General features: G+C 45.7%; 1 protein-coding gene across 1 annotated transcript in view; it reads left to right on the forward strand.

Moving 5' to 3' along the window:
• Nucleotides 1-15,532, forward strand: part of PLXNA4 (plexin A4) — a 466,810-nt gene that overhangs the window by 334,414 nt on the left and 116,864 nt on the right. Inside the window, exons 6-9 of the mRNA XM_062580398.1 lie at nt 5,396-5,519; nt 8,924-9,077; nt 11,791-11,890; nt 14,480-14,594. Of these exons, the coding sequence (XP_062436382.1) occupies nt 5,396-5,519; nt 8,924-9,077; nt 11,791-11,890; nt 14,480-14,594 (493 nt within the window). The remainder of the gene's footprint in view (nt 1-5,395; nt 5,520-8,923; nt 9,078-11,790; nt 11,891-14,479; nt 14,595-15,532) is intronic.

The raw sequence follows: 15,532 nt of genomic DNA on the forward strand, positions 1-15,532 counted from the left end.
TCACTGTTTGGAATTGGAAAAGAAAGCTGAAATGTCAAAACCTTTTGCAAAACAGCAATACCTGTAAATTACCCATTTGGAGATGGTAGAAGCATTTCATTTTGGTTTGCTGAACTGGCGGACCCACATCATTCAGCTGTTTCTCACTCTTCTCCACCTACTTAACACTGAGGTCACATGCTTCATTTCCCTCTTCTTCCCTGTGAGTCCACCTCTTTGGCCAGGCTATGAATCTTGCAATACAAGAGCAGTAGATAGATGACTGCTGTACACCAAATGACAAGGTTTCTCACTCCCCCAAAAATTTGTTTGAAATTTCTTAATGAGAATTCTTCCTTTTTTTTAATAGTAAGTTCTGTCTTTTTTATGAGTAAAACATTGTATAGTGTGCTAATTGCAATTTGTCAAAAAATCCCCTCTGTTCTGTGCAGAAATTTTTGATCAGATTCAGTAAAAACTCTTTTGTCCTGGAAAATTGTTTTAATTAAAATCAATTAGAAGAATGTTTTTCTTCTCTTGCCAGAAAACTGGCAATTGATTTTTTTTTTAATTATTTTCATCTCACTTCAGAAAATTGGGTATTTTAGTCAGCTTCTGGTAAAATTAAAAAAGAAAATAAAGAATCAAAATCTTTTGCTGTTTCAGTATCTATGGATATAAGCAAGAAAGCCTCAATCAGTGTTGTACTCTGTGATTTGGGTTTTGGTTTGGGTTTTCTTTCTTTTTTTTTTTTTTTTTGATTTTTATTTGTCTGCAGTGTTCCTCCCTCCCCTCCAGAAATATATATATATATATAAGCAAAATACAGACCTAAAGAAACTTCCTTCTTGGTTGGTTGAACCTGAGGCTTTCCCCTCTCTGAACTATCAGTCTCTGTCTATTTTGTCCGCTCAGAGTGTCAATTAGTTGATCTCCAGCAGGGCCACCAGATCTGGCTAATGGCGTGAATTAGCAGAATTCCCCACCTCACCATGAGGCGTGACAGCTTCAGGCCGTGACAGGGCAGTCCCACCACCTGGCAAGACCCCACCCCACCCCACTGGTGCAGAGCCTGGAGCCGTAACACCACTTTCCATGGACTGAACACCACTTTCTGTGGACCGAACACCACGTACCCGACAAATCTGAACAAGGAAAGAAATTCACTGTAGGATCTTATCAGGGTTTCAAATGTCTTCAAAAATAATTACCGCTAGAAAGGCCAGGCACAAGGGCCACTGCGCCTTTTAAATATATTCAATTTGTTCTCACAAATGAGAAAAGCCCGTAGCTCGGGGATGAGGAAAGGTTTTGCTGACCTTGGTTCCCTTCAGATGCTGTGATCACAGCCGCTTTCTGACTTCCCTCCAGATGCTGTGATCACAGCCGCTTTCTGACCGCTAGCCTAGATCCTCCTCAGGTCTGGATGCCAAAGTCAACGGCCCCAGGAGAGGGGAAATGGAGCCACAATGCTCAGAATGAAGACATATAGGAGAAGCTCCCACAGGTCAATAAGTAGGATGGGGATGATGAAGAAGTTACAGCAAGGATCAAGACCCCACTATACTGGGCTTAGAAGAAGCAAAGATATGGCCAAAAATAAGCTAACAGTCTGATGAATACAGGTCCTAGTTTTCTTTGCTTGAGTGTGGGTCTTCACTGAGAGGCAAAGTGAGGTGTAAGCAGGCTAAGCCCCATGACAGACATGTTCACATCACAGGCTGGCAGCTCTGCAGCAGCATGATCTGCAGCTCTCCATGCCATGCTTAGCAAAATCATGGAGCTTGCAGACAGAGGAGTATTCCCATTTACTCCTTCTTGCACCTGAGTTATCTAGGTGCATTGAGAGTTCAAGGGTGCGCTGAGGCTCATCTTCTCTGGAGATTTTTAGGGTTCAGATTAATATGCCCTGCAGTGAGCACTTAGGACAAACCCTGGAGGTGGTGGAGTGAATTTGGACTAGGGCTGCACTGCCCTAGCAAAGCAGAAGAGCCCTTAGTGCCTCATTGCACATATCTGTGTTCCCCTTCCCTTTTCTGAGTGGGAATGTCTCAACCGCAGGGAGGTGTCGTGAAGATTAATTAGCTCCAGGCAAAGCCCTTTGAGATCCTTGGATGAAAGATGCCACAGAAGCACAAAGTATTAATTTAACATTATTAAAATAATTGGTTAGTTGATAGTGAACAGAGGGTTAGTGTTAGCGGTATTTATTTTAATGTGAGATGAGCAGGAAATAGGATTCCTCATGGTTCAATGGTAGGACTAGTTTCTTAGTATTTGTACTAATGGTCTAGAAAGAGGCAGGACACTTACAATTGACAAAGATGCAGCTGATAATGAAATAACAGTGTTATTAAGACTTACAGAGAAGTGCCATGTCTACACCGTAATCTTATGCAAATAAGTTCAGGGGTGGTACACACTGTTTTAGGTGTCTTTAGTGTAACGGGATGCCACTGGGTGGGAGTTACACACAAGCTAATTATAGCATGAATAGCATTGAATTAGGTTATATGGCAGTGGAAAGTGATCTCGGCATATTGACGGAGCCAGTGTGCTAGAATTACTAATATTTTATTAAAGAGAAACAGTTATTGGCAGTACAAGGTATTTGTCTGCATAAGCAGTAACAGAGAAGGCATCAGCTGCCGCAGATGAGAGTGCAGCAGAGTCATAGCAATTGCTCAGGGCCCAAAATACATGCTGTTTCTCAGAAGAGAGTATAGAAATGATTAAATGATTAGGTTGTTTTTTATCAGCTGGCCTATTTCAGTCTCTCTCTCATAGTCCAGCTCCAGCGTGCGGGTAGCCACCATCCAGGGGATCACATTTCCATGAGGGGCAGTTACGTCTGGATGCATTTAGTTACTAAAAAGTCCCATTTCTCTTTATTTACAACTTACTGAACTACGTTTTTTGGACTGTAATGTCCCCTTGGGGTGGCTGCCTTCGGTGTCTGGGTTTTTTTCTGCACTTTGGCTCACACCACTCATTTCTGAGCCTGATTTGAGAGGGCGATACCTTGCTCTGCTGAGAAACCCGGGGGTAGGTGGCTCCATCTCTTTAGTCTTGATTTATGCAGGGGCCAGAATCAGTTACCTGGAACCAATTACGCTCCTAGCGCATGGAAAGGGTCTGTGATGTTTGTCTGAGGGCTTGAACCTTGCCAGTGGTCTAGAGCCAGGCTCAGTTTGGGTTTGCTTGGCAAAACTCCCCTGTAATCAGATTCAGGCAGCAGGGTTTTTTGTTTTTGTTTTTGTTTGTTTTTAGTTTGAAATAGAGAAATTGCGTTTAAAAGGTCAGACAGGGAGAATGAATGCAAAGTCAAAAGTTAGCAAGTGGCAGAATTAAGGTCACCTATGGAAAAAAAAAAGAAAAGAATAATTAACTGTGATACTGTAATTAAAGTCTGACTCACAACGTGCCACGGCAGGGAGCAGATTTAGGAATGCCGACGCTACTTTCAATCTAGAAGTACCTAATTTTTGAGTGACTGACATTGCAACCTTATTATACTAAAGCAAAGCTTATCTTGTGTTGTTTTTTTTTTTTCAATATTTTATTATCTGTATGACAATGTGCAAAACAACAGATATCAGGATTGTAAGACATGTCAGATATATACAGAGTGAGTCTTTGGTCCAAAGAGTTGTATGCTTTAAATCCATACTTAGTAAACAGCAGATAGGATATTGACAAAGATATTCCCATTTAGTGGTAAGACTGGGAATATAAACCAGGTTCCTTAACACTCACCATATTCCTGGGTGTTGTTCCTCCTGTGCAAATGCCAGATGTGCTTGTGCATCAGAGAGTAAAAGCAGTAAACTGCTGTGCTACTACAGTGGAACCGAGCCTGGGTAGCTGCCTATTTAATTTTAGAGGATCCAGACATTTCTGCCATGCTACAGTCTGAGGAAATAAATGGAAGGTGGATGGACTTTTTGAAGAATTTGGGCACTTGTTTTTTGACATCAAGCCCAAAAGGTTTTCTTTCCAAGTTGTTCTCAAGGGAGGAATTTCCACGCCCTGCAGAGCTTTGTTGCTCTTGCTGTGCCTATTTGTTTTACAAAAGTGTTTGCAAAAATCTCAGGTCAGCATTTTACCTTGGCTTTCTTTCTGTGATAGGGGACTTACAGTTTTGAGAGCAGTTAATAGGCTATCCTTGTAGCCCTCTGGAGACTACACATTTAAAATTCCTGATCCAATATGTGGCAGCGCAAAAGGAGACTAATGGGATGAGGGCTCCCAGGGAGCAGAGAGAGGGAGCTGCAGTGATGCTCTCACTCTCTCAGATCTGCAAAGCAAATTGGGAGTCTGCTGAGAATGGCTGAGATCTTTTCGATTCCTGGACCTAAAAAATTTTCCTGTTTCAGGAAGATGGAGCAGTTTGAAACTAAGGTGTTAATTTCATTTAGTTTTGGTCACTAACGAGGAGCTAAGCCCTGAAGTTCTAGACCTGACCCCCAGCTCTGTAACACTCAGTCTCGGCAGTATATCGGATTTTCTTTCCCAAACTAAGGTCCAAAGAAATGCACTACCTTAGATCCCCGTTTGCAAATACTTATGCACAGGGGCACAAGCTCTTCTCCAGGGAGCAAAGACTCTCCCGGGTGATCCTGGAGCTAATCCTCCAACAGCCCCTGCACACTCTCAGAACCAAAGAATCCAAAGTCTGGGAGTGGCTGAATAATTTAACATCCGCACTTAGTCTTTATAGCTGATTTTAATGGGGGGTAATAGCACTGCTAATAATAAAATCCATTGAAGACACCCTGTGCAAGTCCATAACATTAGCTTAATGGCAAAAAGTAATTGCCATGCAGTTGGAGCTGTCCTTTTATATTAACCCATGGATTTCTAGGCAGACATCTTCCTCAAACCTGTGGCTTCAGCAGCACATGTGGAGTAAAATATGTATTTCTTTTACAGTAAGTAAATGCAGATCTGAATTAAAACAGGACATGCCATTACCAATTCACATTGCTGTTCTGCGTTTTCACCCTGCAGAGAAGACCAGAGACAATGAAAGCTGCTGAAAGCACTGGTAACAATTAGTGATTGTTTTTATCTTTGTGGGCTTATGCTGCCCACATGCCATGCACTCACAGCTTCCACTGGAGCATCTTCAGAGCTGTGCATCCTTCCTACTCAAGGGCTGAAGATTTCGCTCCACATCCCTCCTCTTCATGGCGTCCTTGCTACCATTAAGCCTGTTGTGATACCCCCACCATCAGCACTGGAGTCAAAGAGCTCCAGGGTGTGATTGTGAAGGCTTTCAAGCCAATGAGGTGCCAAAGAGTACAGTGTTGACTTTCTACCCTCAGTGATTACTCGTCCTACATCCCAGGGCCATCTTTGCCCTCCCAGCAAGATTTTCTGTTAACCCTGCCCCTTTCTGTTCCCATTTGCTCAGGTGCACAAGGAAGGAGCGATGTGAGCGCTCCAGCGAGCCTCGGAGATTTGCCTCGGAGATGAAGCAGTGCGTCCGGCTTACTGTGCATCCCAACAACATCTCTGTCTCCCAGTATAATGTACTGGTAAGGAATGTTAATCACTATCTCCATCCCTCCCTGCCCCTCAGATTTAGTCTGCCCATGCTGTCAATCTGATGGTCCTGGGCGTATGTTACTTGGATTCAGCAGGAATGGCAAGGATGGGAAGCTCAAAGCCAGGAAGTTCTCCAAAGGCCATTAACTTTCCCAGTAGCTTCCTTGGCATGCAGAAAGCTTTTTCCTGGGAGGGCATTTGGGATTTGTTTATCTTCTGTCTAGAAGTATGGAAAAAGGTTTCTCGGTTTTGTGTGAGGAGCTGAGGGCATCTCTGAAGGGCCTCTGCACTCTGTAACTGTTGTGTGCACACAGTGCAGATGTTTACTTCCTTGGGAGAGGGGTTTTTGGATGGGTGGGCATGGTCTTTAGGCAAGGGACATCACTGAGATTAGAACTGACCCCCTAGAATAGAGGGGTACCATGAGCTATTTTAATAAGTTCTAATTTCCCATCACCTTGGGCAGAAGTGTCTCCTTCTTAAGCTACCGACAGCTTCACTCTGCTGCAGCTACAATACTGAGTATGCAGTGCAAAGACGCAGGATACTACACAGAGGAACCTAAGGCTCCTAAGGTCCATGCTATGTCATATGACCTTCTTTAGAACAAAGTTTAACCTTTAAGGCCAAGAGCAGTTCAAGACAGCATCTAGCCTAGCCACACAGTGAGTGATAATACAGCAGTAGGTGATCTTGATCCTTCTTCTGGGCCTGAGGCAAGAAATCACTGCAGAAGATCTAGGCAACTCTTGGCTTCTCTTCCAGCTCATGACAGCAGTAGCAAATGTAGTGAGAACTTGACACCCTCTGAGAATGAAGTAGGGACCCATTTCATCCAGGCTACCAAGGCGTTATCCTTTTGGCCATACTAGTTTGGACTGGAAATGAACTGATAAGTCAGGGCCTGAAAGCTCCATTTCTGGGTGAATTGATCTCTAGCCCCACATCCTGAAAGGTCTAAATGGTATTGCTCAAAGTGCAGCTGTCAGACATCTAGGTGATGGTTTTTGGAGTGATGGGTTTTAGTCAGTGATAATGAAATCAGCCTTTCAAAGTCTGCATGTCCAATCATTGCTGCTTTGTTTCAGCCTCTTAACTTTGCTGTGACTTAACTTTCCTAGGCTTCAAACAAAACTGATCTGAGACATCTTAAGTCCTTTGTTCTTCTGGGAGTTCAAGGTTTCTTTTTCTTATTCTCTCAGTAGTTTTTGAATTCTTTTATGTTAGAATAAATCCTGGGGGACTAGCTGCTCAGGGCAATTGAAATTGATAACAGAATAAAAGACCTTTACCTCTAGGTTACTCTGGTAGGGCAAGCCAACCCCAAGCTGCTGAGATCAGAAGTTACCCGTGTCTCACTTCTGCCCAATAGCCTGCATGAAAATTGCCATGGAAGTGTCAGCCCAGTTCTGAATGGAATGGTGTCCCAGCTCATTCACAACCATTGCAGCTAGTCTCTTGGCAAACCAAGAGGGGAGCAATGATGACTGAATGGTTAGTGATGTCCTTGTGGGGTCTCACTTGGGTTCTAAGAGACAACAATATCACATTCTTGCCTATGGAGGCAGAGGAGTTATCTGTGTGGTCAGCTAATCCTTTAACTTTTGGACACTGATACTGACTTGGAAAACTATGTGTGAGAGGAGATACTTGCCTCAGGGGGGACTCTGTTCTTCACTCACTGCAGCAGCTCCAGAGCAGGCCTGGAGGATATAAGATTTTGTTTCCTCAGGGTGAGTATTGGCTCATTATGTTTGTGGCCAAGCTCTACTAGTCTATCCGTTGGTGTCATCCTCAGCATGGCACACTTATATTCTTCATTTGTTGTGCTCAGAGAGATTTATCAAGGAGAACAATTTCTCCTTCTCCACTGCTGACAGTGTTTTCATGGGCAGGGAGATGCAAGAGAGAGGCCACCATTTAACAGGACAGTTTTGAACAGCCTAAATGCTAAATCTGTCCAAGTACTCAAAGCTTTCTCTTGCTCTCCATCCAAGAAACAAAATTGCCTTTCCCATTGCTGCTCCCCTTGCCATGAAACGAACATATTCATGCAAGAGTTTTATGACAGTCAGGGCAAAGACTCATCTTCTCAGCCTTTCTCCCTCATGGTGCCTAGCGTTGAGAAATAACCCCCATGTCTTCTACAAAAGTGGGAAATATAGTGAAGGGAAGCAATAAGCAAGAGTTACGTTACCCATTATCCCCTGCTTTAGCACTTGGGCTGACCTCCTCTTTTTTTGTGCTGATAGCCACAACACTTCAGCATGCATTGTGTCTCCTTTCAGTGGCTGTCACCTCATATGGGGCCTCAACTAGCTCATGGAGTAAGCAAATGTAGAAATCATCCAAGTTTGTGCCTGCCTCTAGTGACTAGCTCTAGCGGTTGGTGACAATAACCCTAAATTTATACTGCTAGGTCATCAGCAGCTGCTACAAGTACCCTTTGATGCCTCTCTGCCTTTAGTCACAGGGTGTCTTTGTTTAAGAGTGGGTTAGGCAGGACCCTCAGTGCTGGAGAGCAGTGGTACAGGACCTTATCTAGTCTGAGAAGAGAGAAGCATGAATGCCCTTTGCTAGTGCATGAAGATGGTAGAAACCAGCCGTGCAATTCCTTTCTTTAATGACCATGTGTAATGACATGGTAAATCTGGTGAGGGCTGTGAACTCTAAAATTACCATGAGTTCTTCCTTCACAGCTTTTTTTTTTTTTTTTTTTTTTTTTTTTTTTTAATTTATGATGCCCTGATACAGCACAGCCTGAAGGCTAACTGCTTCCTTGGTGGGATGGGCAGGAGAGCGGCAATTTGCTGTGCCTCCAGAGAGAGTAGTTTTCTGTGGTGGACCAAAGGCTGTAACTAGACTCTCCTTACGCAGGAACTTGGTGACAGAGCGCTCCCCCCATCTGCTGATGCTAGGAGAGCAGGCCGTAGAGAGTTAGACTGGAGCGCTACAGTTTCTCTGTAGTCTGCAGAGTGCCTCTTGTGAGTAGCAGTCACCTTCCTCAGAAACCGCGTGCCTTGGGGTCAGCAAAGCCCCAGTTTTCACAGCCGGCTCCAAAGACTCCCTGTCTAACCTTACACTTGCATGACATATAATGAGCACTCCTTCCCCTCCACTGACCCAGCCAGCACTGGGATGCAGTGCAGTTGTTCCTGCATAGCCATGTACCACTTGTGTTGGCATTGGCATTTCATCTCCTTTCCCCTCCACATACACATCCCTCTCCTGAATCGCTGCTTTCTGTTGAAGGAGGATGCTCTGTCTAGCAAGAGGCTCTTTGTCCAACTTCTCCAGTGTAATTCTCTCCTGCTTGCCCAGCTCTGTTGTTCAGCTCTGTATTCTCTCTTTTCTTTTTCTGTCTCTTCTTCCCTCCTTCCATCTTTGCTTGCAGCTAGTTTTGGAGACCTACAATGTCCCCGAGCTGTCAGCAGGAGTTAACTGCACCTTCGAGGACCTGTCAGAGATGGATGGCTTGGTGGTGGGCAGTCAGATCCAATGCATCTCACCAGCTGCCAAAGAGGTGCCCCAAATCATCACAGAGAACGGTGGGTATCTCACAGCTCCCCCATTCGTAGTTCTCCCTTTCTTTCTCACCCCACTCCCATGTGTCTCAGCTGCAACTTGCTCTAGAAGAAGTTTGGCTTACAGGAGCCTGAGGATGGGTCAGTTTAAAGCACAGGAGTAGGTGGGACTCTGTGCTGGTGCTTGCTGGTGGAGCAGTACAGCAGCACACTGTAGCATGTGTGTGCTGAGTGTGGGCATGCTTGCGCGTGTATGTGTGCACACATGTGCCAGCAGTGAGCTGGGATATCAATACCTGCATTAAGGTGTGTATGTCTGATGGTATGTGTTTTCAGAGTGCCACCGAGTGGCAACTGCATATATCTAGCAAAGACATGAGACTGATGCAGTGTCTTTGGAAGTATTTTTCCTAGGCTGTAAGTGCTCTCAAAATGTGATATATCCCATCCTCTGTACCAGCCAGAAAGTCCTGCAGATCTGAATGATCTGTAATTTCATCTTACTCTTCCAAGCTATAGGTCTGTATACTTAGTTTCTTGTATTTGTCCCCCACCTTTACTTCCTTCAACTCTTCCCAGGCTGTTACTGTCTCTCTCCCAGCCTGGTCCAGAATGGAAATATCTCTCTCAAGGGTGAAGCCCCCCTTCTATTTGTCCCTCCCCCAAATCCTTACTCCCTTTTGCTTCCCTTTTCTAAGTACTTTTGCATTTGAGTCTTTCTGCAGGGACTTGCTATAAGGACATCAACACTGTTGATCACCGCAAGAGGCACGGAGAGGATGCTGCCATTTTTGTCCTTGGCTTCTTACGGATTTTTGCTGTAAAGTTTGGTGCTGACAACCCTCTCAGGCCACAAAAGATGAAGTGACACACATTGTCTCTCTGCTTTCTCCCAGTTACACACAGCAGCGTGTGCGCTCTCTGTTACAGTCCCAAAGCAGGAAAATGCATCTAAGCACCCAAGAAGCTGCTACCATCTTCAGGGCTCCCTGAGTCATAAGTCACATTTGCCTCTCAAGATAGAAGCCAGGAATCATTTCCTTTGTGTGGACATCTGTCCAGGACTGGGCTATAAATGACCAGAGAATGAAAATAGTGATGGAAGACGGAGGCAGGACAGCAGGGAGAGATTTATGTAGAGCAGGGCTTCTAGAGAAGCTGGGCATCTGCAGCTTGTATCAACTTCAGCAGCTGGTGCTCTGCACCTCTGCAAAGACCAAGTCCTTCATGTATAGTGCCAGAGGCTGGATTTGAACCAAGGGATGTGTGGCTCTGGAGCGTGTTTGATCCCTGGAGCCATGGAGTCCTCAGATTCTGTTTTAAAATATACACAAGATGTTGGCAAAGTTGTTACATACGAAGCAGTTAACAGAGCTGTCAAAGTCGGCGGCAGCAGATGGGCAGCAGAGTTGAGCACTGGCAGCAAAATGTGTTTAGTCAAGTGTGTGTGGTGTGTGCATGCGTATGTGTGCATGTGTATGTGTGCGCTTGTAGGTGGGTGTGCATGTGGGTGCATGCTGAGATGAGTTGTCAAGTTTGCTTTGGCCTGATTGATTAATGAATCTTTCAGGTGAGGAGGAAAATAATAGAGGTGAAAGGGGCAATCAGGCTAAAGTGTTGAATTAAACATGGATTCCTTCCTCACCAAATTACTGCAGTTAATTCACCCAGTTATTACCCACACCTGATGGGCTTTTAGGATTTGAATAGGGCCTTTGGCACTGGAGAAAGAGCTGACAGTTAACTGCTCAGCATGGGAGCAGTGGGAAAGGGACATGGAGAGGATGAAGAGAATGTATGTAGGAACTGAGGAAGGGGTTTTGCTGTGTAGGCAGGTCTGCTATGGAAATAGAGATGTCCTTCTAGATGGGCAATGGCTTATGGATGTCTTACGTTGAGCTAGATTGTTTGTACCCGAAGGCCAGGGTGAATATGCCATTACCCAAAAAACAGTTCGCTTGGGAACCTCCCTGTTCATCAGCATTTCCCAGTGTGCAGCCAAGGACCCCTTACTCTATACTCCCTGTAATGGTATTTATCCAAGGGAATTTCCTTGCCGCAGCATTCTTCATCCTTATTTTCTCAAGGGTCACCTCTCTTTGGAGGCAGAATGTGGAGATGGCTTTCTCCATGCAGAGTTGTCCTGGATTTGGGGCTATTGTCAGAGACAATGAGTAAGGAGGGTGATGAGAAAGTAAATCTTGCTGTGCCGCCTTGCATCTCCTAGGAAAGCAGGTACATTTCACTGTCAGGCAGAATATGCAAAGGACACTTGTGCTTGGGGCCAAAACCACAAACCTCCTCTTCCTTCTGGGAACATCAAATGAACCTGTAATAATGAAAACCTGTAAGAATAATACTCCATTTTAATGGCTTCCTATTCCAGGTCTTCTCCTCTCTTTGAGATTAATTCTCCCACTTGCCAACTTTATTTATCATAGTTTTGAAATTAGTAAGGAATACCTAACAACTGTTGGCATCATCAAGCCCAGGATCTGCTCCTAGGCAGAAGAATTTCCAATGGTGAAGACCTATTCCATCACCTTAGTCTCATGAAAGAGGTAGATGTGCTTCATGTTTGAAAACTGTACTATAGAAGTCTTATTATATACCTACATCTATGGAAGACGGGCTAGCCAAGATACCTTAGGCCAGCATCTAGTATATACTGATGTCATGGTCAGTAGTGCTTTATTGGGATAACAAGGCAGTCACATTGATACATTTTTTTTTCCAGGAGACCATCACATCGTCCAGCTCCAGCTTAAGTCCAAGGAAACGGGTATGACTTTTGCCAGCACCAGCTTCGTCTTCTACAACTGCAGCGTCCACAACTCGTATGTTCATTTCCTCTGATACCTGCTTTCCATCCCAACCCTGGATCTGCCACAGAACCTGCTGCTAAAACATGCATCCCCCAGGCAGCTGGTTAGATGTGGAAGATACCAGAGGTCAGGGTCCCTTGGGTGGTGGTGGGCACTGTGGGGTTCTTCTTGGGAAGACCAAGAGCAGTGTATCACCCATCTGAATCATAATCTCAGTAAATGACCCCCTCATCTTCTTATTAAGCAGTTGTTTGTGGAAGACTGGGTCCTGTCCATGCATATGCACCACCAACCCTCATCCATACTGTCAGTCCCACTGGCAGGAGCCTGCCCCAGGTAGTTAGCGTATGCTTGGGCCCTCAAGTGTGGAAAGCTGTGAGTTGTTGTTTTTATTCCCTCATGACCATATTTTCCTCCTGTGAGCTCCTTTTCTGCACTGCACCCCACCCTGCCTCATCAGACAGAGCCTGCCAAGGCAGAAAGGTGCTCTTCCAGCAGTATGAGCCACCCCTGCACAAGGCTGAGCATCTGTGTCCCCACCACTGAGCTTTCAGCCTCCCCAGGCAGCCCTCTGGAAGTGCCAAAAGGGGATAATTACTACGGCTCAGCAATTCACAAGGAAAGGCAAATCCTATTTCCGTGTTCATGCTGCTTTGACAAACAGTGTCAGAAAGCAAGTGTGGGGGGGAGAGAGCGAGAGAGATGGTGGTGTTAAATATTTATGGCATGTTTTGGTTTCTTACTTGACAAACTATAATACACTATCCATTTTTAATTTGATGTAGCAGAGCAAGCACTTGTTACCAATTTGAAGAACAGCTCGCTGTACCAGAGCTGAAAGTGGATTGGCGCTGAGCATGATTTCACAGAGAGACACGGAAGAGGGTGTGTGTCTGTCTGTTGGGCTCAGCCAAGCTAGACTGGATGCAATTTCTTCACTCCTGGTCAATTAATATTTTTTCCTTTTCCATAAAAAAAATAAATAAAGAAACAGTAGCACATAAGGGCCAGAGAAAATTTCTCCTGAATCCTCTCCACCAAGTGTGCAGCAGCATGGAGCTCCTTGACAGTGTGAGCAACCAGGAGTTACTACCATCCAATGCTTGTTTTGTGCAAAGACCTTGTTATGGCTCAATTTGGTTCCTGGTGAGCAGACATCATATAACATAAAAATGCGTGATGTAGGCATAAGTCAGTGCTATAACCCAGCCAGGAGAAGTGTTTCCAGCTCTTTCCCACCAGGATTTGTGGGACCTGGGAGAGCAAAACTTTGTAAAATGGAAGGATTGGTTCTTTCCTACACTCTGTGTAGGTGACTTTCTAAATATGTTGTCTGCACTCTGCTTGCCAGATAGATGCTAAAATAACCTTTACAACTCTGCAGGGATAAAGAAAAGAGGAGCAGAGTTAAGATATATGCAGGAGCCTCACCACCATGGGCACAACCCATGCTAGTAAGCCTGTTGGGCACAGGGAGACAAATTCCCTGCTTTGCCCTTGTTAATCTTGGGTGCATACTAGTTTGTTACTGGCCTCCTTATAAAAAGTGTGAAAGTGACCGGTCACAGGAGTGGGGATGCTCAGCCGGATGGGATGTGTTGTGCGAAGGCTTCCCGCCCTGCCGTAGGCACCTCTCCACTTGGTGAGCCTTTGCCTTGAGCACCTTCCCATGATGTGTTTGTGGCTACCAGGGCTCAGTGAAGTTTAGTCATGAGGCAATGAGGCTATAGAAGTTTCCATCAATCTGCTAATCCTGTGGGTTTTCCTACACTCAGAATCTTACTATAGGCACAAAGAGGGAAACACTTCTTAGGTATGAAACCAAGAACTTACTGCTAGTCTAATTCAGTTTATATGGGATAATCAAAATACATCAGTTAGTAGCAGGCTAGTTACAATGATCGTGATGTAGTCTAAATTATCTAATTAATTACCTAATTAATACTAAACCCCCCCTTCATTAACAGTGTTACATGTAAAAATTGTTATACAAATAGCCCTCCTAGTATCTATCCATTCTCAGTGGTTTGACATTCATACTTCCAGCATCCCTCTGCATCCTGGTGCTGACAAGTTCAGTCTCCTCCAGCAGAATTAGGGGGAATGTAATGATTATCTGCCACCATCCTTAGGTCATCACCACAAGAAGAGACTTTTCTCCTCAGTCATCGGTCCCCTTGGGGCTGTTTTGACCCTTTCTCTCCCCACCACTGCTCCCTTCTGCGTGGCCTCCACTCCAGTAGGAGAGTTGCCCAGTGCTCAGCACAGGTCACACAGGGGATGTTGTTTGCCAGGTAGGGATTGCCCAGGGGTAGCCTTGGTCCCATGGGTGCTCCTGGCGCTGAGCTCAAGCCAAGCGGGCAGGAGGCCCTTGGCCATCAGACACTGATGATCACAGTGACAATCAGCTCTGGCCATGGCTGGCCTGGAACAACCTGACACTCTGTTGAGTCAGGATAAAGCCCATGGCTGTCTGCTGCTGATGACCCAATGTTTGCTGGGTACATTTCCCTCTGAGAAGCTCTATCATCTGCAAGATCTGTCCTGTTGGCTCAAGGGGCCAGGCAGGCCAAGTGACCTACTCTTTCTCTCCATCTCCAGGTGCCTGTCATGTGTAGAGAGCCCTTACCGGTGCCACTGGTGCAAATACCGCCACGTCTGCACTCATGACCCCAGCTCCTGCTCCTTCCAGGAAGGACGAGTCAAGCTGCCAGAGGTAGGCAGGGGTGTGGGATAAGTGCGTGGGCTGTTCAAGGCTAACACCACTTTTGGGTTTGGACCAGACCAACAGCCCCAGAGGCCTTTTCCATCTCCAGTCCTAACCTCTCCCTGGTCTGCTCATCCTCATCTTTTCCTCTGCAGCTAGCTCCTCTCCTCTGTGCTCTGTCATACCCCTGGGAGCTGCTCTTGCCCTTCCACTGAGAAACTCTGACGGCATAAATACTAGCGCAGGAGAGGGTGCCTTTTCCCAAACTGTCACGGCAACACTTGGAGAGGCTCTGCATAATGGCACTGCTCTCCACCAGCAGCTAAGTGCTGTCACCTTAGAACTGTGTGGACAGCTCATGCAGGCCATGCGTGGCAGAATAGATGCCACCAATATACATCATGTGCTGTCAGGCTTGGGAATGGAGGGCTTGGAGGCTTTCATCCAAATAGAAGACACAAGTGTAGAGACTGTGTTACCTGAGAAAGCTGTTGCAGCTGCCAGCCATCGCTGGCAAACTGGCTGCAGGTCTCCTGACACTAAAGGACTGGAAGGGATGGGAACCACCGTGTGTGCAGATCCTCTGGGAGAGGAGGAAAAGAGGTTGCTTCTTGGCACATACTGCAGGCTGCCAAAATCGGGGGGGGGGGGGGGGGGAGGGATTTGAGGCCAGGTCCACAGTAACAGCGAATTTCAGCAGTGGTTTAAGCACCTTGGCGGCTTTGTGAGTTTGGTGCCTAACGGCCAGTGCATCAAAATTCCTCCAGCTGAGGTCTGGGAAATGCTTCATTGCCAGTCGCTAAGCCAGGGCTGAACTGGGCCTTAGGGCTTAATATGGAGTTGGCTGCTGCATTGCAAGCAGTCTGTCTGGCTCGTGTTGTAACTAACGAGCTCTTGCAGACAAGTGGAGCTCAGGAGAATACAAATAGGAAGCCACTTAATTACTT

The sequence above is a fragment of the Rhea pennata genome, chromosome 1 (genome assembly GCF_028389875.1).
Source record: "Rhea pennata isolate bPtePen1 chromosome 1, bPtePen1.pri, whole genome shotgun sequence".
In the NCBI taxonomy this organism is placed as follows: Eukaryota; Metazoa; Chordata; class Aves; order Rheiformes; family Rheidae; genus Rhea; species Rhea pennata.